The 25,549-nt window shown below is 46.5% G+C and overlaps 1 protein-coding gene across 1 annotated transcript; it reads right to left on the reverse strand.

Moving 5' to 3' along the window:
- Positions 1-1,385: 1,385 nt before the first annotated feature.
- On the reverse strand, positions 1,386-24,603 carry kcnj6 (potassium inwardly rectifying channel subfamily J member 6). The gene is made up of 3 exons (XM_079507909.1): positions 24,314-24,603; positions 13,699-14,622; positions 1,386-2,124 (listed from the first exon to the last, which is right to left on the reverse strand). Exons 2-3 carry the CDS (start codon positions 14,597-14,599, stop codon positions 1,715-1,717), a joined length of 1,311 nt encoding a protein of 436 aa, XP_079364035.1. The 5' UTR covers positions 14,600-14,622; positions 24,314-24,603; the 3' UTR covers positions 1,386-1,714.
- Positions 24,604-25,549: the final 946 nt, after the last annotated feature.

Genomic DNA, 25,549 nt, shown 5'->3' on the forward strand with positions numbered 1-25,549 from the left:
ACGTGGGACCTGCGTCCTCACATGGACCGTGGGACCTGCATCCTCACCGTGGGACCTGCGTCCTCACATGGACCGTGGGACCTGCGTCCTAACATGGACCGTGGGACCTGCGTCCTCACATGGACCGTGGGACCTGCGTCCTCACATGGACCGTGGGACCTGCGTCCTCACATGGACCGTGGGACCTGCGTCCTCACATGGACCGTGGGACCTGCGTCCTCACATGATGGACCGTGGGACCTGCGTCCTCACATGGACCGTGGGACCTGCGTCCTCACACGGACCGTGGGACCTGCGTCCTCACACGGACCGTGTGGGACCTGCGTCCTCACATGGACCGTGGGACCTGCGTCCTCACATGGACCGTGGGACCTGCGTCCTCACATGGACCGTGGGACCTGCGTCCTCACATGGACCGTGGGACCTGCGTCCTAAAATGGACCGTGGGACCTGCGTCCTCACATGGACCGTGGGACCTGCGTCCTCACGTGGACCGTGGGACCTGCGTCCTAACATGATGGACCGTGGGACCTGCGTCCTAACATGATGGACCGTGGGACCTGCGTCCTCACGTGGACCGTGGGACCTGCGTCCTAACATGATGGACCGTGGGACCTGCGTCCTCACATGGACCGTGGGACCTGTGTCCTAACATGGACCGTGGGACCTGCGTCCTCACGTGGACCGTGGGACCTGCGTCCTAACATGGACCGTGGGACCTGCGTCCTCACATGGACCGTGGTACCTGCGTCCTAACATGGACCGTGGGACCTGCGTCCTCACGTGGACCGTGGGACCTGCGTCCTCACGTGGACCGTGGGACCTGCGTCCTCACAAGGACCGTGGGACCTGCGTCCTAACATGGACCGTGGGACCTGCGTCCTCACATGGACCGTGGGACCTGCGTCCTCACATGGACCGTGGGACCTGCGTCCTCACATGGACCGTGGGACCTGCGTCCTCACAAGGACCGTGGGACCTGCGTCCTCACATGGACCGTGGGACCTGCGTCCTCACATGGACCGTGGGACCTGCGTCCTCACATGGACCAGCGTCCCTGAAGAAGAGACATAAACGCGGTGTCTCGCAATGTTCCACAAAACCTTGCCTTCGCTCATGTGGTTCTGAACCTTTTCAGGACGTGCGTGACGCACCTCAAAAGAAAATAATTATATTTGAACCACCTGACAAGGAGTTGAGGCATTCAATTTAGTTTCAATGTAATTGTGAAAATAGCAGATCGACAAGCTCACAACGCCTCGCAGTGTGAGGCGTTGTGAGCTTGTAGATAAGCTATTTTCAAAATGTCGTGCATATTTCTTATGCAATTTGACAACTTGGCCAATGTTTGACCAGTTTTTATATAGTTTGTTGATAACTTTTGATGCAGTGATGACCTTTGCTTCTTCTATTTTTTGTTTAGGCATTAAAAAGTTCTCAAAAGCCCTTAAATTGTCACTTCACTGTCATCTGGACATCTTTAAAAATAAAATTCATGTGGGGAACCCACCGGCTGAGAACCACTGGTATAGTGGTTCCCAAAGTGGGGTCCGGGAACCCCAGCTAAATGATAGTTTGGAACGACCTCTGAGAGTGTACGAATGGAACCAAATTAACGCTAACCTAATCTTCTTCAAATGGGGGTCCGCGGGCTCATTAGTGTCAATTTGGGGGTCCTTGACATGAGAAAGTTTAAGAACCACTGCTCCTAATACTACACTTTGGACTCGCTCTCTATGTTGGCGATGTCTCCGTTCCTCTCGCTCTGCTCCTCGGTGACGACGGGCGGGCGGGGGGCGACCTCCTCTTGGACGTCCGGCGGGCCGGCGGCGGCGGGGGCGGGGACCTTCGTTTCCTCCTTTAGCTCCTCCTTCTTCTTCTTCTCCGGGAGGCCCTGCTGGCTCAGCCGGCTGGCCAGCGACCAGGTGAGGGGCAGGCGAGCGCGGTTGTGCATGTCGTACAGCTCCCGGGCGCTGCAGCTGGGCGTGTTGGTCTCGTAGACGTCGTGGAAGCTGTTGTAGTCCACCTCGTAGAAGCCGTCCTCCAGGGTGAGCACGGGCGTGAAGCGGTGGCCCCACTTGATCTCGCTGGTCACGTAGGAGCTCCTGGCCTGGCACGTCATGCCTGCATGTAATATATACGACAACACCAAAACATCACACAAAGATACACAAAGTCAAAACTATAGAGAGCGCTTTCATTACTGTGAATGTACTGTAAAAGTACTGTAAACAGTATATACTGTAAAAGTATATACATTTTTAACACTGCTTGCTTCTGGGGGTCCCTGGAACAAAATATTTTGAGGTGGCGGTCGGCGGCCAAATACGTATCAAAATAACAACATACGTTTTTTCAGAAATAGAAATGTAGAAGACATTTGTAGAATCGGCCTTAACCCGCTTATGGCCAGTGCCGTAATTGACGTAATGAATCAATAAATCCCCTGTAATCGGGAGCTTAATATAACTAAATGTAGCAACTTTTAGCTTGTTTGGCTAACAGCCGATGTAATCTACCTAAAACCGGCCGAAATCGAGTCGATCGGTGTGATCGTGCATGCATCGCTGCGTAAAATGCGATATTTTGGGCTTGATTAGAGCTTAATTTGACTTAGTTATTAAAATAAACAATGATCGCTTAGCATTCCGGACATCTGATAGTGCTGCACCAGTTCAAAGCTAGTTCCGGATGTTGTGGTTCCTTGAACCGGAAGTGACATCGCCAGATTCGCTCTATTTGGTCAAAATCGGCACAATGGACTGGGTATAATACTATAGGATTGCCGTGTGAGAATGAGATGGAGTGTGTATATCACAGATTTTTCTATTGGCATTAAAATGACAAATTAAACATATGAATAGTGCAGGCAGAAGGCACAATCCACTGTTAATTAGGCTAGCCATAAGAGGGTTAATGGCTTAAAAAGAAAAGCGATTTCATCTGCCGAACAAGCAGTTGGAGTTGGCTTACAATGAGCAGCAAGTGAGCTGCAGGAATCAGACAGCCTTGCCCTTGTCTGCAACCGCGATGTCCATTTAATCTCGCAGAGTGATTAGAGCTAATTGATTGAACCATTTCCACGTCGATAAAACATTCTGAAGTCAATCGGGCAATATTTGAACAATTTCAGCATACAAGCAGCGTGCACACGCACCCGCACACGCGCACACACACACACACACACACACACACACACACACACACACACACACACACACACACACACACACACACACACACACACACACACACACACACACACACACACACACACACACACACACACACACACACACACACACAATTCCCCTCTAGACTATTTTACACTCCTAATCATTGGCCATAATGTGGTGGCCACGCTACATCAACCAAAGTATCCTCTTGACTCTCGCTCATTTTAAAGTGCTCTCTTTGCATTCCATTCTTCTCATAATCCATTTGTTGTGAGATTGTAATAATAGTGTGTCCTCATCGTCAACCTGCCGACCAGCGTAACTCGCGTCAAGCCTCTCATCTTCTGTTTGTGCTGCTGAGTCACTCACATGAACATCACGAGTTGGAAACTCAACCTGCAACTGAAAAGACTGGCCTCTGTTAGCCCGTTTAGACCCGAGCGATTCTTCTAAATTCTGACAGTTTTCTGAAAAACCCATCATTCAAACATTCAAAGCATTTTCATGTCAAGGACCCCCAAGAATATAATGTATTTGGCCGCCGAACCCCATCTGAAAATATGCTGTTCCAGGGACCCCACCCAGGAGCAAAGATTTGAGTTAAAAACGTTCGCTCTGAAAGAATATATATATTCAAAGATTTGCGTCACATTATTTAAAAAATAGCAGATCTACAAGCTTGTAGCGCAGCACTCTGTGCCGCGCTACAAGCTTGTAGATCTGCTATTTTTCAATAGCTAAAGCGTAACATAATGCTTAAAACACCAAAAGGGGTTCCCGCCCAGAATGGGCTAAGAGTGCAGGCCTACTACAGTACCTCCGCCAACACAATGCGCTTGTCAAGATAGATGCCATAATTACGACTGAGATGTGGGTTATGTAATTTTGGTGCATGCAAGAGTTAACCCATTAAAACCGTGAAATCATATTCTGTGTCATTTTAGATTTCTTTGGCTATTAAAAAAATAACAGATCTACAAGCTCAATGACCTGGTGGAGCCGTTATTTAAAGTCTGAGTATGGTGTACTGTATGTATGGTGTGAGTGACTTTGGTGAAACAGGTGAACAGCACCATATAAATATGAAATATGCCTAACCATCCTCACATGACTATTATAGCGAATGGGGAGATTTCAGAGTATTCCTCCTCACCCCAAGCTAGTAGACAATTTCATTGGTTACTTTTTGTGTTCAAATGTTTTTATTTTAATTATCCTTAACCCATTTAGGCCTGACATCGAAATTTAAAAAATGTCTTCTAAAAAATGACAGTTTTCTGATAAAAACCCATGTTTCTATGTCAGTGGTGCTCAAACATTTTCAAGTCAAGGACCCCCAAAATAATGGACCCCGGACCCCAATCTCAAAACATGTTTATATATTTGTTTCCTTGTGTGAGACTATCCTAATGGCATCATACTTATATGCATTGATTGATGTATTACTTGAATTTCTTTGTATATTTTCTTCTTAATGTACCTCTGGGTGTGATTGTTTTTAATTTAAGTAAAGGTATCAACACCATTTCCATCCCATTTCACAAGTTCGGCACTTATGAAAATAGCAAATCTACAAGCTCACAACGCATCACTCAAATAGCCAAAGTATATATAGGGGTCGGTGGACATGTTTTGTAATAATAATGAAAATCTGGAAAGCAAAAACTAGCAACTAAGGTTGTCAAATAATTGTAATAAGTGGATAAAAATGTTGAATGAATGGTGAATGAAAATTACCTGTCAAAATCCTGGTAGTTTGGCTATTGTCTTTCTTTCTTTAACCTTTATTCAGTGAAGTCAGTTGAGAGCAAGCTCTCTTTTCCAATAACGCCCTGATTATTGTTACCCGTAACCCTCACAATGCCCGCGTTAGTCTGACGTCCTGCTAGTCCCACATACGATACGTGGCCGGTAAGACTCGCCTGTGGCTTCTGCGTGCGGTCGTGGTTGGTTGGTGCCATGTCATTATTCTGACCTCCCATTGTTCTGACCTGCCATTGTTCTGACCTCCCATTGTGTCGACCTGCCATTGTGCCGACCTCCCATTGTTCCGAAATCAATTACTAACCCTATCTCTAACCCTAACCTAAACATAACCACAAGCACGGGAGCAGTGCATGTTTGCCAACCAGCAGCGCATGTTCGCCAACCTTAATGCATGTTCACCAAACAGCAATGCATGTTCGCCAACCTTAATGCATGTTCACCAACCTTAATGCATGTTCACCAACCAGCAGCGCATGTTCGCCAACCTTAATGCATGTTCGCCAACCAGCAGCGCATGTTCGCCAACCTTAATGCATGTTCGCCAACCAGCAGCGCATGTTCGCCAACCTTAATGCATGTTCGCCAACCTTAATGCATGTTCGCCAACCTTAATGCATGTTCGCCAACCTTAATGCATGTTCGCCAACCTTAATGCATGTTCGTACTAACGGGACTTGGGATCTATGGTCAGACACAGTTGATTATTGGGACGTCGGACTAACGCTATGGACCCCTCACTCACTAAGTCCCTAATGGGTTTATGTGTATTTATTTGGGATGGAGTGGACATCTCAATCACATTGCATTGCAGATGCATTGCTTACAGCATATTAGCACTCGTGCTAGTTTTCAACACCTTCCCGTCCACGACCCCCGAATGTGGCTTTGGTGAGTGCAGAGGCGTATCTACAATAAGGCGAGGGCAGGCGTCCGCCTGTCCAAATACATTTCTGGCCTGGCCAAAATCCATACAATGAGAAAAGAGAGAGGACAAAAACAAGACCTGAGAACTATTAATGGACAGCTGATTGGCCGTTGCGGTAGAGCGCGACCCTCAATCACCCATTGGAATGTAAATGCATGCCTTTCAGCCTTTGTATACTACTGTCTGGCAGGTATATCTCTTTGAAAACCTTTAGTGTTACGATCGTGCGCGGGGAGACGACAATTAACACATCTTGCCTGTCCAAAATGTAATTCTTGCCTGCCCAAAATGTAATTCCTGGAAACGCCACTGGGTGAGTGTAACTTAATCCATCATTTTGCAACGAACAACTTCATGAAGTGTGCCGGAACTGTTGCCACCGCGACCCGACTCCGGATAAGCGGCTGAAGGCGGACGTACAGTATGTAACTTTATGAAGTGAAGGTAAATGTTGTTTCAGTCTCCGCCCCTGTGCATGCACGTTGACTTCAGTGTTTACATGTTGTTTCAGCCTCCGCCCCTGTGCATGCACGTTGACTTCAGTGTTTACATGTTGTTTCAGCCTCCGCCCCTGTGCATGCACGTTGACTTCAGTGTTTACATGTTGTTTCAGCCTCCGCCCCTGTGCATGCACGTTGACTTCAGTGTTTACATGTTGTTTCAGCCTCCGCCCCTGTGCATGCACGTTGACTTCAGTGTTTACATGTTGTTTCAGTCTCCGCCCCTGTGCATGCACGTTGACTTCAGTGTTTACATGTTGTTTCAGCCTCCGCCCCTGTGCATGCACGTTGACTTCAGTGTTTACATGTTGTTTCAGCCTCCGCCCCTGTGCATGCACGTTGACTTCAGTGTTTACATGTTGTTTCAGCCTCCGTCCCTGTGCATGCACGTTGACTTCAGTGTTTACATGTTGTTTCAGCCTCCGCCCCTGTGCATGCACGTTGACTTCAGTGTTTACATGTTGTTTCAGCCTCCGCCCCTGTGCATGCACGTTGACTTCAGTGTTTACATGTTGTTTCAGTCTCCGCCCCTGTGCATGCACGTTGACTTCAGTGTTTACATGTTGTTTCAGCCTCCGCCCCTGTGCATGCACGTTGACTTCAGTGTTTACATGTTTCAGCCTCCGTCCCTGTGCATGCACGTTGACTTCAGTGTTTACATGTTGTTTCAGCCTCCGCCCCTGTGCATGCACGTTGACTTCAGTGTTTACATTCTGAAAGCTTTCGCTGGCTCTTCCACGACCATAAAGTTGTTCCGGAAGAGATTGCCGTGTACATTATTTAGATACCGTGCTGTTTGCTTGTGCCACATATTATAGCATTTTGTTTGCTTAGACAGATGCTATAGGTTTGATGTATATCTGGTATCCTAGTTACTTTACTAGCAATTACTTCGTTTTCTTAGCACTGAATACCATTTGAGCTGATAAATGACTTATGTGAGCTGATAAATGACTTATTTGTTGGGTTCACGGATAAGAGTATCTGCTAAACTACTACTTAACTTGTAAAATAATGTTTTTTTTTAAATGATGTCTAACAGTGGTTAGATGACATACGGATGTGAGCTATATTTGTTCTGACAAGACGAACCAGACTTTGTAGCCTATATATGTTGAGATGGGAACGATTCTACAAATGTCTTCTAAATCCTGACCCTATGTTTCTATGTCAGTCGTTCTCAAACATTTTCATGTCAAGGATGTGGAATCTGGAAATCATAATTCTATCCATAATGTGTGCTACTGTGCTCATAGCATATGGGTGATCCTGTTTATTCAGTAAGCATAGTTAATTGCACTAGTCAGTTCGTCTCCAAAGTCTGTGACTGTCCTCCACTACAGGTTCCCACACACCCGGTCCCATGTGGTGAGGGCCTGGCTATTCGTATGACAAAAGGAGTTTGTTGACATGCTAAAACAGTAGATCAAAGGGCCACAGTGATCCTTCTAGGAATGTGTAAAACTGTACTTAAGCAAGTTGATTCCTATTGTCATTCAGTCAGTCGACCCGAGGCCGTGAGGCTGGAGGAGCCTATGCTGTGTATGCTGTGTACTTCGAAATAAACCAACATCATCAAGGAACTTCACTCTGTCTGCGTCTCACAATTATCTCAATGCTCTCCCAGTGTTTTGGTTAAGTTTGTATGGTCTCGTGTCCAAAATACACGACATGTGGTGCCGACCCGGTCGTGTTGATGCATTTTTTGCGTCAGGCGAAGGGAACGACATGTGGTGCCTAGAAACCGGTGTCTATGGTGCGTTCCAGCGCCAGACAGGAAGAATCGGCGGCTTTTTATTCAGTCTAATCAGCGAGTTTTTGTGAGAGACGACAACGACGGGTTCCAGCGGAACGAGGACGAGGATGGCGACGGACCACCGCGATGAGGAGTGTTGCGCGGCGACGGCCTGCGTCACTGTCCAGCCAGTGCACGGGGTGGACGGAGGAGCGGTCGGCGACGGGCGGACAGCCACACGGGGGCCTTCGATCATCAACTCGGCGCGGGAGACGGCGGGCAGGGGGGCGATGCAGCGCAGCACGGCGGCGGGGGCACCAGCGTTCCAGGGGGAGAGGGGTTCGCTCATCCCGACGGGGAGAGGCGACCACTCGACGCTTGGCGCGGCGGCGGTTTCCACTTTCCATGGCCGGCTGACGACTCAAGCTGAGGGCCTTCACGGACCTGAGCAGGGGTCTGTGATGAAGATGTTGCCTCGTTTTCCCATCTCTGTTGTTTCAGAGCTGGGAGGGGGGGGAGATGATGAGATGATGAGAGTTTGCTTCGAGAACTTTCAGCGAAAACAGAGCGGTGAACATTTTCTCAACTTGGTCCATGCAGCTGAGCGAACTTTGAGGTAACGGAATGCAGCAAACAGAAGAATTTCCTTTGTTCATATGAGGGAGACGGACATTCCTTCTTTCTGATTACAATTGTGCGTCACGTTCGTTTGTACTAATCATTTATGTTTAAATTACAGGGCAATTGGCAGCCGTTGAGTGCCGACAGTGTTTAAAGTCAGGATAGTGATTAAATTACAGGGTAATTAATTGGTAGTCGTGTAGTACCGACAGTGTTGAAAGGAGGGTTTAATTTGACTCTTTTGTGGTTTTCTAGGGCTTAAAATGTGATTTAAATTACGGGATGGGAGTTATTAGTGAGGGGTTAAATTTCTGTTGGCTTCTGTTCTGGGATATAACGTGTTCTTCCTTTTTCTTATTTTTCATGTGAATTCCAAAGAGAGTTCATGTGATTTGGTGTGTTATTGGTCCTGTGAATCTCCAAGAGAGGTTTATGTGATTTGGTGTGTTATGGTCAGGATAAGTCTAAGACTTATTTTGATTTCGGTCCTGTGAAAACTCCAAAGAGAGAGTTTCATGTGATCTGGTGCTTATAAACATGTTATCCTAGATTTGAGTAACAACAGGGAAATTATCCTCCTAATGTTCTGTGACATTTTTAGCCATAAGAGTTTGAAATAACGCAAAGAGAATTCTGATCCGATCCATCCACTGATACGAAATTGTGTTTGAACTTACTGTAATGGAAACCAATTATGAATTATCCACTGATACGAAATTGTATTTGTACTTACTGTAAAGGAAATCATTTATGTCGAGTTGTGTAATCTTGAATGTCTGTCTGAAAACTATGTTGGGGAAATCTGTTATTCTGGTGTCTTGAGTATTGTTAAGCTGAGGATCAAGGGGGGTGGTAACTGGTAAGAATTATGGTTCCATATTTTTATATGACATATATGTCATAAGGGGGGTTATGTGGAATCTGGAAATCATAATTCTATCCATAATGTGTGCTACTGTGCTCATAGCATATGGGTGATCCTGTTTATTCAGTAAGCATAGTTAATTGCACTAGTCAGTTCGTCTCCAAAGTCTGTGACTGTCCTCCACTACAGGTTCCCACACACCCGGTCCCATGTGGTGAGGGCCTGGCTATTCGTATGACAAAAGGAGTTTGTTGACATGCTAAAACAGTAGATCAAAGGGCCACAGTGATCCTTCTAGGAATGTGTAAAACTGTACTTAAGCAAGTTGATTCCTATTGTCATTCAGTCAGTCGACCCGAGGCCGTGAGGCTGGAGGAGCCTATGCTGTGTATGCTGTGTACTTCGAAATAAACCAACATCATCAAGGAACTTCACTCTGTCTGCGTCTCACAATTATCTCAATGCTCTCCCAGTGTTTTGGTTAAGTTTGTATGGTCTCGTGTCCAAAATACACGACAAGGACCCCCAAGATTATATGTAATTGGCCGCCGACGGCCGACCCCCATCTGAAAATATGTAGTTCCAGGGACGCCCCCAGTGGAGTTAAAAACTTTGGCTCTGAAAGAATATATATATTCAAAGATTTGCGCCACATTTTCATGATTTTTCAAAAATAGCAGACTCTACAAGCTCGTAGATCTGCTATTTTTCAATGGCTAAAGTAAAAACACAGACAAGACTGCCTATTCCCAGTTAGAAAAAAGAAAAGAAAAGAAAAGAAAAACAAACATAAAAGTAAGACGCCATTGGGGCCGAACTGCTGCTTCTGTCGTTTCGCTGTAGACAAAACTGTCCACTGTGCTCATTGTGTTTTAACCAAGGGGGCAGGCAGACTTTCCAACGTTGAAGCTCTGGGTCCTAGTGGTAGGAGGAGGGACTACAGGCGGACCCGTGGATTCATGACCGGGAAACCCCGTGCAGCTGGGCTTTAACGTTGAGCGCTCGGTTGCCCTACGTCACTCAGGACCTCAAAGTTGAGGTCCGGGGAGGGACTTCCGGCAGTCTTCCGGGTGCTTCAAAACGCCACTGAGCAACTTCCACTGACATGAATAGCTGGGGGGGCGGAGCTTCGCGCCAGTTCAGTCTCTATTATATATATACTCTATGGTTTTAACCCATTCTGGGCGGGAACCCCTTTTGGTGTTTCACGCATTACGTTATACTTTAGCTATTGAAAAATAGCAGATCTACAAGCTCTGCCATTTTTTTAAAAATGTGGCGCAAATCTTTGAATATATTCTTTCAGAGCAAACATTTTTAACTCAAATCTTTCCCTGGAACAACATATCTTCAGATGGGGGTCGGTGGCCATGAATTACATAATCATTTTTGTGGTCCTTGACATGAAATATTGAGCACCACTGAGATAGGCATTTCAGAAAACTGTCACGATTTAGAAGACGTTTTTTTTATTTATTTTGACGTCAGGCCTAAATGTTTTAATGTTTTTGTTGGATAGTTTGCACAACCACAGGCAACACACCTGCCCTCATCTATTGATAATGAAATGTGATCTTATTTGCATGTCGTTCACAGTATGCCTGTATTGGGCAGCTGATGGTCTGACAAAAGGCCGGCTGTGTGGCAACACCCATGGTGTGTATAATACTGAATCCATCCACATTCACCGAATACATTTCAGCATTCGTTTTATTTTATACCATTCTGGGCGCCTGGAACCCCTTTTGGTGTTTTAACTGTATGGTGTTTTAACTGTATGTACTGTATGTTTATGCTTTAGCTATTGAAAAATAGCAGATCTACAAGCTCGTAGCGAGGCACCGAGTGCCGCGCTACAAGCTTGTAGGTCTGCTATTTTTGAAAAATCATTGAAAATGTATAGTGCAAATCTTTGGATATATATTCTTTCAGAGCGAAAGTTTTTAACTCAAATCTTTGCTTCTGGAAGGTCCCTGGAACAAGATATTTTCAGATGGAGGTCGGCGACCAATTACATATATTTTTGTGGGTCCTTGACATGAAAATGTTTGAGAACGACTGACACATAGAAACATAGGGTTTTTTCAGAAAACTGTCATGATTTAGAAGACATTTGTAGAATCGAATTCAGGTCAACATGCGTTATACTATTCAATGACTCAACTCAATTCCTCGTGAGACCATCAAACATTCATTTCCTGTAAACGTGAATATACTAAAACTCTTCTGAGTTCATGTAGCTCTGAGAGTAAGAGTTTTACTCTTTCATTTTTTTCTCTTCATTTGTCCAATTAAAAAATATATTAAAACTACCATATTTGATCATTATTGTTCTTGATGGCATTTATGTAGCATTTATGTAGCAAAAAGCCATTCAAAGTAATCCGTTAGTTCCGTTAGTGGGTTTCTATTTTCTAGTTTGGCGTTGCTGACTGACACTAACCTGACTCCGCCAGATGGGGCAGCAGAGAGTACACTGGCAGACTTGATGCCCGGCCACAAAACGGCCTGGCCAATCAGCAGCAGCTATCCCGCCTCTAGCTGCTGCTGATTGGCCAGGCCGTTTTGTGGCCAGGCATCAAGTCTGCCTGAGAGTTCCCAGATGGGAGCAGGAGGGGGGAACGCAGTGTACTCTCTGCTGCCCCATCTGGCGGAGTCAGGTTAGACTGACACACCTTCGGCAGGAGTTTTCGAGCGAACCTTCGAACCATTCGTTTCTAATTAATTTGAAAAATAACCTTCCTGTGCACAACAACTTCCTCTTCAAAATAAGAGCCACATGTAATGATTAGTCAACACTAGTTTTATTTCTAAGTCTACTTACAGGACAATAACATCACATTTGAGTTCCTTTTGAATGCCTGTCAGATTTCTCTACATAACTGTCTCAGCTGTTGGTGTCAATGCACCTTGCATGCCTTTGATCTACGCGCAGAAAACATTTTGACGACGTATGCGCACTGGGGCTGTGTGGGGTTGTGTGCCCCCCTGATTATTAATAACATCTAAACATGTAACATGTAAACACAACATGAACATATATAGTACTCTTATTATGCATGTCGCATTCTCGCCAAGAAATATTTTCAAGTAAAAAAAAGGGGAAAAAATAATAATAATAATAAAAAGAATGGTTCAAGCCCATTAATTAAGATTTGAGTGCCAACCCTAACGATCGAAGGTTCGAACCCCGAATGTTCGGGGACAGCCTTAACACACACACACACAGAGAGAGAGAGAGAGAAAGAGTTAAGTGTTCCTGAGCAAGACACCTAACCTCCAACTGCTCCCCCTGAGTGCTCATCATAACCATCTGAGCAGCCATCAGCTGGTGAAGCTGAGACTGACTTAACCCCCATCCCATATGGGACTAACAAGGGCCTCCCTCTCCTTGGCATCTACAAGCTCAAAACGCCATGCTTGGTGAGCTTACAGTAGCTATTGGACAAGAAAGCCAAGACAAGGAGCAGATGATGTATATGTATATGCAGCCTTCATTTTTAAACAGACCCAATACACTCTGGGATCTATTAATACACACAGATGTGTGATCTTCAGTATTAAACACTTCCCTTTGCTGTGAAGTTAACAGCTATTAAATGAATTTATGACACCACCTAGTTAATTTATGACACCACCTGGTGGCTCCACTCGGAGCCAGAGCCAGTTAACCCAACCCGTCTTTAACCCATTAGACATAAGTTCAATTCTACAAAATGTCTTCTAAATCCTGACAGTTTTCTGAAAAACCCATGTTTCTATGTCAGTGGTTCTCATCTGAGAATATGTAGTTTCAGGGACCCCCCCCAGAAGCAAAGAATTTAGTTAAAAACGTTCCCTCTGAAAGAATATATATATTCAAAGATTTGGGGCCACATTTTCACGATTTTTCAAAAATAGCAGACCTACAAGCTCGTAGCGCGGCACTTGGTGCCGCGCTATGAGCTTGTAGATCTGCTATTTTGCAATAGCTAAAGTATAACATAATGCTTAAAACAGCAACACCAACCAGAATGGGTTAACACTTCCCTTTGCTGTGAACAGCTATTAAAACCAGGAACATCTCAATATATAGTGTCCTAGAAAATGTTTCCGACTACTGTACGTACCTGTAGCTTCCACCATCCCTTCCAGAATGACCACGACCTCGATGTCTTCCTTCCCCAGGTGGGCCTGCGAGATCTCCCAGAAGGGACTCTTGTGGTTGATCTCGTGGCAGATGATGAGCGGCGACACCAGGAAGAGCCGGTCGTCCCCGGTGTCGTAGCCCACGTTGATGTCCGTCTGGTTGAGGGGGATGAACTCCCCTTCCTTGGTCTGCTTCGACTTGATCATCTTGGCTCGGATGGACGCCTCCACGATGTGCGAGTTCCGCAGGTCCCCGACGCGGAACATCAGGCACAGCCGGCCGTCCCGCATGGAGATGACCGCGTTGGTGGAGAACACCAGCGTCTCGGCGCGCTTCTTGGGCTGCGAGATCTTGACGAACATGCAGCCGACCATGAAGGCGTTCACGATGGAGCCCAGCACGGACTGTATGAGCAGCAGGAGGATGCCCTCGGGGCACTTGTCCGTGATGACCCGGTAGCCGTACCCGATGGTGGTCTCCGTCTCGATGGAGAAGAGAAAGGCCGAGACGAAGCCGTTGAGGTTGTTGACGCACGGCGTCCACTTGTCGTCCGACATGTGGTCGAAGTCGCCGCGCACGTAGGCGATGAGCCACCACGCCAGGCCGAAGAAGAGCCACGTTATGGTGTACACCAGGACGAAGATGAAGAGGTTGAACCTCCACTTCAGGTCCACCAGCGTGGTGAAGATGTCCGTGAGGTAGCGGTACGTCTCCCGCACGTTCCCGTGGTGGACATTGCATTTGCCGTCCTTGCGGACGTACCTCTGCACCTTGCGGGGCTTCCTCTCCACCTCGGTCAGCTGCTTGGGCAGGTCATCTCGGAACAGCTTGGACAGCTTGGCCGTTCTGAAGATGGCTGTGCTCTCCACATCCCGATCCATGGGGTTCCTGGACGAATTCAAGCCTGCAGTGAGACAAATGGTAAATAAAATGGTAAATGGTGCATTTATATAGCGCCTTTATTCAAGGCGCTTTACATAGATTGTGCATTACGTGCATTACATTCACCCATTCACACACAGATTGCGGCGGAAACCATGCAAGGTACCAACCAGCACATCGGGAGCAATTTGGGGTTCATTGTCTTGCCCAAGGACACTTCGACATGTAGACAGGAGGAGCCGGGATTCAAACCACCGACCCATGGATCATTGGACGACCTGCTCTACCTCTTGAGCCACAGTCGCCGCCGACAAGAGTAGGTGATCTATTAAAGTGACTCAGTTCAGCATGTTCGTGTTCGTGTAGTGCATGGGGGGCCCTGGTGTAGTGCATGGGGGGCCCACACTTCTGTTTTTTACTTGAGAGCTACTTTCAAAATGACCGGCTCAGCAACAATGTACCTGAGGGGGCTTTGGAATGGCGTTGCATGTAAGACAAACGCACTTGGAATGGGACATACAGGGGGACATTTTTTCATCCATGTTTTTTTGTATAAAACGTTGCAATGCTACTGACGTTTGTGATACAATACTTGAAAACAAAGTACTACATTGTGGGTTTGAGCTGACGTACAGGCCCTTTTTGATGTCTGTCAATCAATCAATCAAGTCACCTTAATTCAAGTGGCATATGCCTTATTTTCTTCTTCTTTTTTTTACATTTAAATTATATATTTTTAGGGCATATGTCAGGTGTTCTAGCTGCACAGCCTTTGTACCTTTTGGGCACCCCTGGTGTAGTTATTATTCTAACATGGGTGTCATTGAATAAGATGATACTGGATTTCTTGTCTCTCTCAAAACAAAACAAGAATGACGCAGGCTTCTACGTATGTCAGCAAGTACGAACCAATTTCAACCAATAATATCATGAAACATGCAGCCAGCGCTCACTAACACGACGATTTAAACATACATACAGTTTGTAGGATGATCACAATGAGCCAACTCTATATACATTAATCCATTATAACCGGGAAAGCATCTGTGTCATTTTAGATTGAGCTGAAAAAGCATTATTTTATACTTTTCGCTATTCAACAATAGCAGATCTACAAGCTCATAGCGCGTCACTTCGTGTGCAAATCTTATATTCATATTAAAGCAAACATTGTTGCTTTAATATGAATGAATGAATGAAATTGTGGGCTTGTAAGTCTGCTATTTTCGGGCCAATTCGCTGTGCAATGCCATTGTGTGAGGACGTATCAGGCTGAATATCAGGCAGGTTTTTATCAGCCTGTTCAGCTTTATAAGCTTTTTGAGTGGTGTAAACCACTCCTACGACTGGCTTTGTTTGTCTGTCTGTCTGTGCTCAAAAAATGAGCATGGTTGCTACGTTCACCCAGTTCACCCGGGTGTGATTTCATTACGTCAGACATTACGTCAGACCACAGCTGATCAGGCTATATAAGACCTTACACCACTCAGTTCACACGGGTGTGATTTTTTTATCTTGTTACAAGATACTAAATATGAACCCAGTTAAGGCAGGGCCAGCAGCCTCTCCCTTGGAAATAAAGAACTATTATCAAACAACGTTGTCGTCTGTCCTTCCTTTGATAGCTTTCACATATCGATGTGATCCCTGCAGCGGCGATGGTGAAGCATTGAAGGAAAGGAAACCTTTCTCCTTGGGAATGAAGCAACCCGTACGTTTCAGAGCAGCAGCACGCAGACATGCAGGCAGAGAAGTGAATGAATGAATGCTTCACTGTCTAATCTCTTTAGAGACGTCCGGGTGAAACTAATGACATATGACACCGACCCGTCAATCTTCCACACAGTGCTAATTAAGATTCCGTATGCTATAATATATAATAGATGGTACCAGAGAGAGGTCAGTGCTGACTGACCATCAATGCAGTAAGTCATCTTTGTGGTCCGAGGTGACCTCCAGGCAGGTCACTGCCATGATAATGACATGATGACATGTCGGCCGACCTGTCGATCTTCCACACAGAGCTAAGATTCATGATGCTCTAGATCAGTGGTGGGCAACTTTGATGATGGAGAGAATCCACGTAACTCGGGAACCGTTCGCTCCACCGACTGCTCTGGAGCCGGACAGAAACTCTTGTTGATCTGACCTCATCCAAACCCTGTACACTCAAGACATGCTCCATATATGGCCAGTACAGAATTCATTCCATATGTTGATCTGACCGACCCCCCCCCCCCCCCCCCCCCGCCATGCCAAAGGGCCAGCGCTCGCCCAGCAGTCTGCTGTCACCCAGGCGGACCGCGAGGACTTGCAACGCACACGGTCCCGGGCAGTGCCTCCGGCTCCCAGTTCTCACACACGCAGAGATGACAGGTCAGAACACACACACACACACACACACACACACACACACACACACACACACACACACACACACACACACACACACACACACACACACATTTGGTATAGACATAACAATATAATAATTAGGCACGCATCGCTTTGCCTAAAACACTGAACTATAGAAGAACCGCAATTGGAAAAAGCCTACGTCGGCTCCCATGCATTTGTTGAAGAGACATCTATACATTTTCAAATTATATTGTTGTTATGCTTAAATCATCGCTTTGGTTAAAACGCTCAATCCCGCGGATAAAGTATAGTCTACCGCATATGTACAATAATAGCCTACATTTAACAAACAAGCTTGATTGACATTTGTAAATAGGTCAATACAAAGACTGCTACGAGGATAAAAGCAGAAAAGCACTAGGAGGCTTCTTTACATCAGGTATAAAGTAAAAGGAAAACGTGACAACCGTATGGAAGAAGGAGCAGAAGAACTGGGAGGCGGAGGCGTCGGGGGCAAAGAAACATGCGCAGTTGAGACCAGGAAGTTGTACATGCCCAAATTTGTGCATGTACAACGTCCTGGTCTCAACTGCGCATGTTTCTTTCCTTCCATGGGGCAACATGGAGTCGCCCGTACGGTCTTCGCTTCTCGTCCTCTTTAGATAGTCCTTGGTTCATGGTTGTGAGTGGTGCTCCTCTGTGAGTCACAAGGTTCAGGTTTGGATGCCAGGCTCTGCCAAGCGTATGGCTAACTCTTCTCTGCTGTCGGGAGGAAACCTCATAACTCCAAAAAGGTTCATTTTTCAGGAAATGAAAAATACACATTTTTCAGGAAATTAAGAAAACCTTATATTTAAAAAAAACAAACAAAGCAATACAGCCTCATCAAAGTTGGTGTTGTAACTTTATATATTGTCAATTACTTCCATGAGAGGGGGAGAGGTGGTGGAGTTAGTTGCAGCTTTAGCAGACATTTTGAGGGTCCAATGGAGTTAAGAGGTTTTGTCCAAAGCACTTTTTACTACTTTCCTTTGGTTCAATATTTTCGAAACAACACGCAGACGTAAAGGGTGTTCAATAGCACTGATTTATGCCAAGAAAAAAATCTAAAACCTCAGAAATATCGACAACAACGATATGCTGTATAGGTCCTGTAGTGTTGTGATCTTCATTATGCAGAGAGAGAGAAAGAGAGAGTAAGAGAGAGAGAGACAGACAGGGAGAGAGAGAGAGAGTAATAGAGAGAGGGAGACAGAGAGAGGAGTGTAGACTTTGTAAACCTAAAAATAGAATAGTCATAAATAAAATATGATTTTTCTGTCTTGAACCCATTGTGGTGTGTGATGAAATCTTCTCTGACAGGGGGATGATGGAATGGAGGCACCAAGATGTCATCCTGTCTAGACTATAGGACATGAAAATAGTTACGGCTGGCCCTGCTTCTCTCCCTCGAGCCACTCTGGCCCTGCTTCTCTCCCTCGAGCCACGCTGGCCCTGCTTCTCTCCCTCGAGCCACGCTGGCCCTGCTTCTCTCCCTCGAGCCACGCTGGCCCTGCTTCTCTCCCTCGAGCCACGCTGGCCCTGCTTCTCTCCCTCGAGCCACGCTGGCCCTGCTTCTCTCCCTCGACTGCTTCTCTCCCTCGAGCCACGCTGGCCCTGCTCCTCTCCCTCGAGCCACGCTGGCCCTGCTTCTCTCCCTCGAGCCACGCTGGCCCTGCTTCTCTCCCTCGACTGATTCTCTCCCTCGAGCCACGCTGGCCCTGCTCCTCTCCCTCGAGCCACGCTGGCCCTGCTTCTCTCCCTCGAGCCACTCTGGCCCTGCTTCTCTCCCTCGAGCCACTCCACTTTGCAATCACTGCTTATTCAATTACATTCTTTACTTAAGAGGACAACTGAGTGCTCTACGTCAGTGGTTTCCAAAGTGGGGTCCGGGGACCCCCAGGGGTCCTTGAGGGAGTTCCAGGGGGTCCCCAGCTAAATGATAGTTTGGAACCAAATGGACCCTTATGGGTCTGTAACTCTGAGAGTGTACAAATGGAACCAAATGTCCATTGGTTCAATTTGTACACTCTCAAGAGTTAAATTAACATTGATTTTACAATATAAATTGGGGGTCCCAGAGTTAGAAATGCCATTAAACGGGGGTCTGTAGACTAATGCAGGTCCTTGAAATTAAACGGGTTGAGAATCTTCTCCTATGGGGGGTCCCTGGCATCTCTTTTCAAATGGGGGTCCGCGGGCCAATTAGTGTAAATTTGGGGGTCCTTGACAGTGGGAACCACTGCTCTATATCCTCCATGCTCTAGACCAGGGGTAACCAACCAGGGGTTCGGGCGCTACCAGTAGCTCGCACGAGCCATTCAAGTAGATCCCGGAGTGAGCGGTGTCAGACTGACAGGCAGCCAGTATACCAATACACAGAACGTGGATTTAGAATAGCTTGCAGTGATGGCCCCAGACATGTATCGGGCCATCAACTGCAGAGTTCGTTTGTTCTCTTGTTTGACCGCTATCTTGTGATGCACAACTTGTGCATAATAGTCATGCATATCAGAACAGAACTATGGTATAAAAACACACAGAACAGCCTCACTCACTTACTATACCTACACAGGCAAGCAGTGACTACTCTACTCTGACTATGGAAAAATATTATATTTTGGCATTGATTATATAACTATCAGTATTTATTCCTATTTAAACTATAGTCTTTGTGTGGATGTGTGCGTGCACATGCATTGAGCCTGTTAGAAATCGCAGCCTATTTTAGTGGTAGATCATGGCTTACAATTGGGAATAAAATGGGCTTGAAAAGGTTGGTTACCACTGCTCTATAGCCTCCATGCTCTAGGCTATACAGCCAATGTGATCTATATGCTGAAGTGTCCGTGTGGTCTTGCCTACATATCGGCAAGACATCAAGACCTTTAAAAACATGTATATCCGAACACCGTATAGTACCATCCGCAACCATGTGGTTATCACTAGTCCTCAGTGGCGTGCACAGACATTTAGAGGGGCAGGTGCTCAGTGGCGTGCACAGACATTTAGAGGGGCAGGTGCTCAGTGGCGTGCACAGACATTTAGAGGGGCAGGTGCTCAGTGGCGTGCACAGACATTTAGAGGGGCAGGTGCTCAGTGGCGTGCACAGACATTTAGAGGGGCAGGTGCTCAGTGGCGTGAACAGACATTTAGAGGGGCAGGTGCTCAGTGGCGTGCACAGACATTTAGAGGGGCAGGTGATCAGTGGCGTGCACAGACATTTAGAGGGGCAGGTCCTCAGTGGCATGCACAGACATTTAGAGGGGCAGGTAGTCAAGTGAAAAAAGGGCACCTTGTGCAGCGCGTGGAACCGGCCGGTTACCTAAATAGTGTGAGATTTATAGATCTTGGGGCCTAAATAATATATTAGAAGCTTTTTATCAAGAATTGATCAATGTCACCATGGTCCACATACTGTACAGTGTACACTTTTTTCTTTTTTCAAAACGGCACTATGCCAAAAGGGCAGGGCTCTAGCACCCCCTAGTGTCTATCTGTGCACGCCACTGCTAGTCCTGTAGCTGTACGTTTTTGTAAAGCGGGTCACAATGTCTCCACACACAGATATACAGGGATTGAATTGATCCAACCCCCACGTAGAGTCGGTGACATCAATAACATCCTTTTAAAACGTGAGCTATTTTGGTTACACACGTTACGTTACAGACTCTTGCTCCAAAAGGTCTAAACGAAGATTATGAATGATAGAGCGTTTCTGTAAATGGCATCCTGTGATGTATATACCTCTGAGTCTCTATGTGTGTTGTTTATGTGTCTATAGATGCACATTTTGACCAGCTCAGTGGCCTAGTGGTTAGAGTGTCTGCCCTGAGACTGGGAGGTCCGAGTTCGATCTCCGGCCGGGTCATACCAAAGACTCTAAAAATGGGGGCCAATGCCTCCCTGTTTGACACTCAGCATCAAGGGTTGGATTGGGGGTAAGTCCCTGCGACATACTAGCGTCATGTCCAGGGGGTGTACTTGTACATCAAGCTGCCTCACGCTACAGAAACAGGAGATAGGCTCCTTCCCTATGGGCCTCATGGCTACAGAAACACGAGATAGGCTCCTTCCCCTATGGGCCTCATGGCTACAGAAAGAGGAGATAGGCTCCTTCCCTATGGGCCTCATGGCTACAGAAACAGGAGATAGGCTCCTTCCCTATGGGCCTCATGGCTACAGAAACAGGAGATAGGCTCCTTCCCCTATGGGCCTCATGGCTACAGAAACAGGAGATAGGCTCCTTCCCCTATGGGCCTCATGGCTACAGAAACAGGAGATAGGCTCCTGCCCCTATGGGCCTCATGGCTACAGAAACAGGAGATAGGCTCCTGCCCTATGGGCCTCATGGCTACAGAAACAGGAGATGGCTCCTGCCCTATGGGCCTCATTGCTACAGAAACAGGAGATAGGCTGCTGCCCCTATGGGCCTCATGGCTACAGAAACAGGAGATAGGCTCCTTCCCTATGGGCCTCATGGCTACAGAAACAGGAGATAGGCTCCTTCCCTATGGGCCTCATGGCTACAGAAACAGGAGATAGGCTCCTGCCCCTATGGGCCTCATGGCTACAGAAACAGGAGATAGGCTCCTTCCCTATGGGCCTCATGGCTCGTCAAGGCTACTTACTTAGATGCACATGGACTTGGTCTCAACTCCATGGATATCTACGGTCATATTTAGACATCTTCTCCTTGATGGGTCAAATCCTGGTTGTTTATCCATAATGTTTACAGACTCTCCTGTTGTTTTTGAGGGGCGCCATGCAGCCCCTCCTATACACAGGTTTAATGTTTGTCTTTAGTTCAATGTTTGTTTTGTAAACGCCTTTGATAATGAAGGGAAAATTTACCACATAATGTGTCATTTATGTCATATTGTCTTTGTTTAATGTTTGTGTTGGCACCGTTTGTTTTTCACATCACCATTACATCACCATATCAACATGAGTTAGACTTTAATATATTAGCGCCCCTCACTTCACATGGGTGCAGTGACGTAGAGTCTGTGGGGGCCGGGGGGCCAGGGCCCTATTATATATATATATATTCGCCTCAGTTCGTCCCGTTTGTACCGCACCAGGTCGCGCCGCGCCCGTTCGCGCAATTCTCGGGCGATCGGATCGGGCCCCCATGACGATTATAAAAACATTTAGTCTCTGCATGGGTGTGATTTTTAACTGATCATAAGGTATTTTGATTTTGTTTGTTTTGTGTACGTTTACAATCACTGTCAGGAGCTGAGAGCAACTTAGTTACATCATCAGCCAATCCCTGATTGGCCGACAGACAACGGCAGGCCCGCGGGAAGTACTTTACACTCGCAGGGTCTGAGCGTCTAGTAGGGGGTGCGCGCGCGTAGCGCGCGCCGCAAAAATGCGCGTGCACGCGCATCATGCACGCGCATTTTTGCGCATTTTCGCGCGCAAACGTGGCCTTTACATTCCCTCTCCACACGCAAGTTATATGAACGAACTGACACAGGCAATTAACCAGGATAAGGTGCCAATACTGTGATACAGCATATTTATTAGGCCTGGCCTATCTCTTTTTTTTTTCTTCCCCTCCTGTTCGAGGGGGGGCTGTGCCTGGGGGGAGGGGGTGCTACAGCCCCCCCAGCACCCCTACTTCCCTCAGCCCTGGACAACGGTACTTGTGCGCTCTTGTAACGCCCGGGATTCGAACTCGGGTCTCCCGCGTGAAAGTCCAACATCTTTTAAAACCACTTGACCAAAGGGATAGGCTATCCCTCTGGACCGCGGGGAGATATTAAGACTTTTCAGGCCATGAGGCAGAGGCTCTGAGTCACTCTGCTTATTATTAATAATAATAATAATAATAATAAAATCATGTGTGGTCCCGACCAATGCATGTTGAACACCAATTCATGTTGTTCTCCTGCATTGTTATTGTTATAATGCAAGTGTTTCCACTGGCCCTGTCACCTGCCCCCCCCCCCACACACACACACACACACACACACACGCACTAGCTGAAACGCTGCGCGCACCACCGCACGTACGGCAGGCACAGCCCACCATAATGGCAGGTTTCCCCGTCGCCATGGTGATGAGAACCCATCCAGGGCAGTTTATTATGTCTTGTTGGTGCGGGACTATATTTATCATCATGGCTACAGTAGAGGCTACTGTGGCCGGCCGGGAGTCGTCGTGCAACGATCATCTTGAGAGTGAAATGAAACGAAACGAAACCACACACTTAACACACACACAGCCCACCACAAACACACAGACAGACCGACGCACGTACAGCACAGGACAGTAAAAGATACACGCATATTATATATTGTATTTATTCTTGAATCTTTTCCTCGTTGCTTCTTATTTTCGCCACAAATCAGTCAAATCAACCATAATAATCCTCCTTATAGGTATCATCAGGTATAGGTGTTGGCTAATTGTAATCAGCTGTGATTTCTCCCCACATGCAGTGAGTGAACTAATATTAGGCCTGCCTGTCAATGTTATGTAACACCTACTGTATGTCTCCACTGTCATGTCTACACTTATTATTATTTCGCGCAGTCAACGGACCAAGAATGACAGAGGTTTTATTTTAAATCGATAATGACATTGTGTGTGTGTGTGTGTGTGTGTGTGTGTGTGTGTGTGTGTGTGTGTGTGTGTGTGTGTGTGTGTGTGTGTCGCGCTCTCTCTGTCAGTCTTGACCGACTCCCTCAAATATCCACTGGACGTTCATTGTCAACGCCCGTACTTCGCCACACATTGAGCGAATTACAAATATAAAAGTGCTCGACCTGAAGTCAGAGATGTCCAGCGTCGGGTCGGGCCGGGCCGGCTGTGCGTTCACTGCTATTCCGTGTTGTTCGATATAGAGCCGTTTAATCCCGCCTGTGCCTGATTTTCAGTCTACTATAGTGAGTTTATAGTGGCGCTGTTGTGGCGCAGCAGGCCAACGCCGGTATTACACGCAGCGGAAACGAGGAAACACGGTGACATTCGGGCCCGGGCTCTTTTTACCTCTTTTTATGGAACAAATACGGAATCAGACGGAACATAAGCGGCCCGCCGCGACGGGTAACAGCTAGTAGGGTGAGCACTTTATATTTTGCCATTTATACGCGTATAATAGAGTTGTGTACGGACCTCATATACGGACGTCCCGTTGATAATAGAGGAGGAGGAGGTAGACCAAAACTGACCGAGATATACACACAACACAACTATCGAATAAAACAGCATACATCTATTTAGGTACACGTCATTATACAGTTGCACTAAACCGGAGCTCGGGTGCATAAAACCGTCGATGAAAAGGAAGAAGTATTTCATACCTTAATGTTCATGTAAGGCTGCCATCCTCCTCGGTTTCTCCTCGCAGCCTCTACAAGACAATAAATTGTTCTCCTGATCTCCAGCCTGTGGACGCGGTCGACTCGACTCGGTCAGGTGGGTGAAGAGAAGACAGGGCGAAGGAGGCGGATATATATTAATCCAGCATTTCCCCCACCATTATCATCATCATCATCATGATGACAGTGAATTCATGTAGCCTACTGTACTACTACTATATGACTGTATGATACATCTCCTCCTGATACACAGTACACACACACAACCCGCCGTCTCCTCGACTGAACGTCAGGCAGAGATTGGAGACACTACAGGGAAGAAGAGGAGAGAGAGGGGTGGGGGGCGTATTGTGTGCGTGTGTGTGTGTTTGGAGACAGGAAAGGAGAAAGAGAGAGCGAGAGAGAGAGAGAGAGAGAGAGTGTGTGTGTGTGTGTGTGTGTGTGTGTGTGTGTGTGTGTGTGTGTGTGTGTGTGTGTGTGTGTGTTTGGAGAAAGGGAAGGAGAAAGAGAGAGCGAGAGAGTGTGTGTGTGTGTGTGTGTGTGTGTGTGTGTGTGTGTGTTTGGAGACAGGGAAGGAGAAAGAGAGCGAGAGAGAGAGTGTGTGTGTGTGTGTGTGTGTGTGTGTGTGTGTGTGTGTGTGTGTGTGTGTGTGTGTGTGTGTATGTGTGTGCGCGCGCGTGTGTGTGGGAGGATATTGGTACAACATGGGAGAGATAGATAGATAGATAGATAGATAGATAGATAGATAGATAGATAGATAGATAGATAGATAGATAGATAGATAGATAGATAGATAGATAGATAGATAGATAGATAGATAGTTAGAGAGATAGATATATAGATAGATAGATAGATAGATAGATAGATAGATAGATAGATAGATAGATAGATAGATAGTGGCAGCGGTGGCCGAACGGATAGCGGCGCGGTCTAGATACCGGAAGGTTCCCAGTTCGAATCAGCCGTCCGACGTTAAAATTACCACCGCTGAAATGCCCTTGAACAAGGCATCAACCACTACGATGAAATGTGTTCTATGAGCAGGGCCTGGCTGGAAACAAGTTCTTGAGCTTAGCCCAGATACCCTGGGTAAATATAGATTTCATTTCATTTCATTTCATAGATAGATAGATAGATAGATAGATAGATAGTTAGAGAGATAGAGAGATAGATAGATAGAGAGATAGAGAGTTAGAGAGAGAGATAGAGAGATAGATA

This window comes from Electrona antarctica (genome assembly GCF_951216825.1).
Source record: "Electrona antarctica genome assembly, chromosome: 8".
NCBI classification, from domain to species: Eukaryota; Metazoa; Chordata; class Actinopteri; order Myctophiformes; family Myctophidae; genus Electrona; species Electrona antarctica.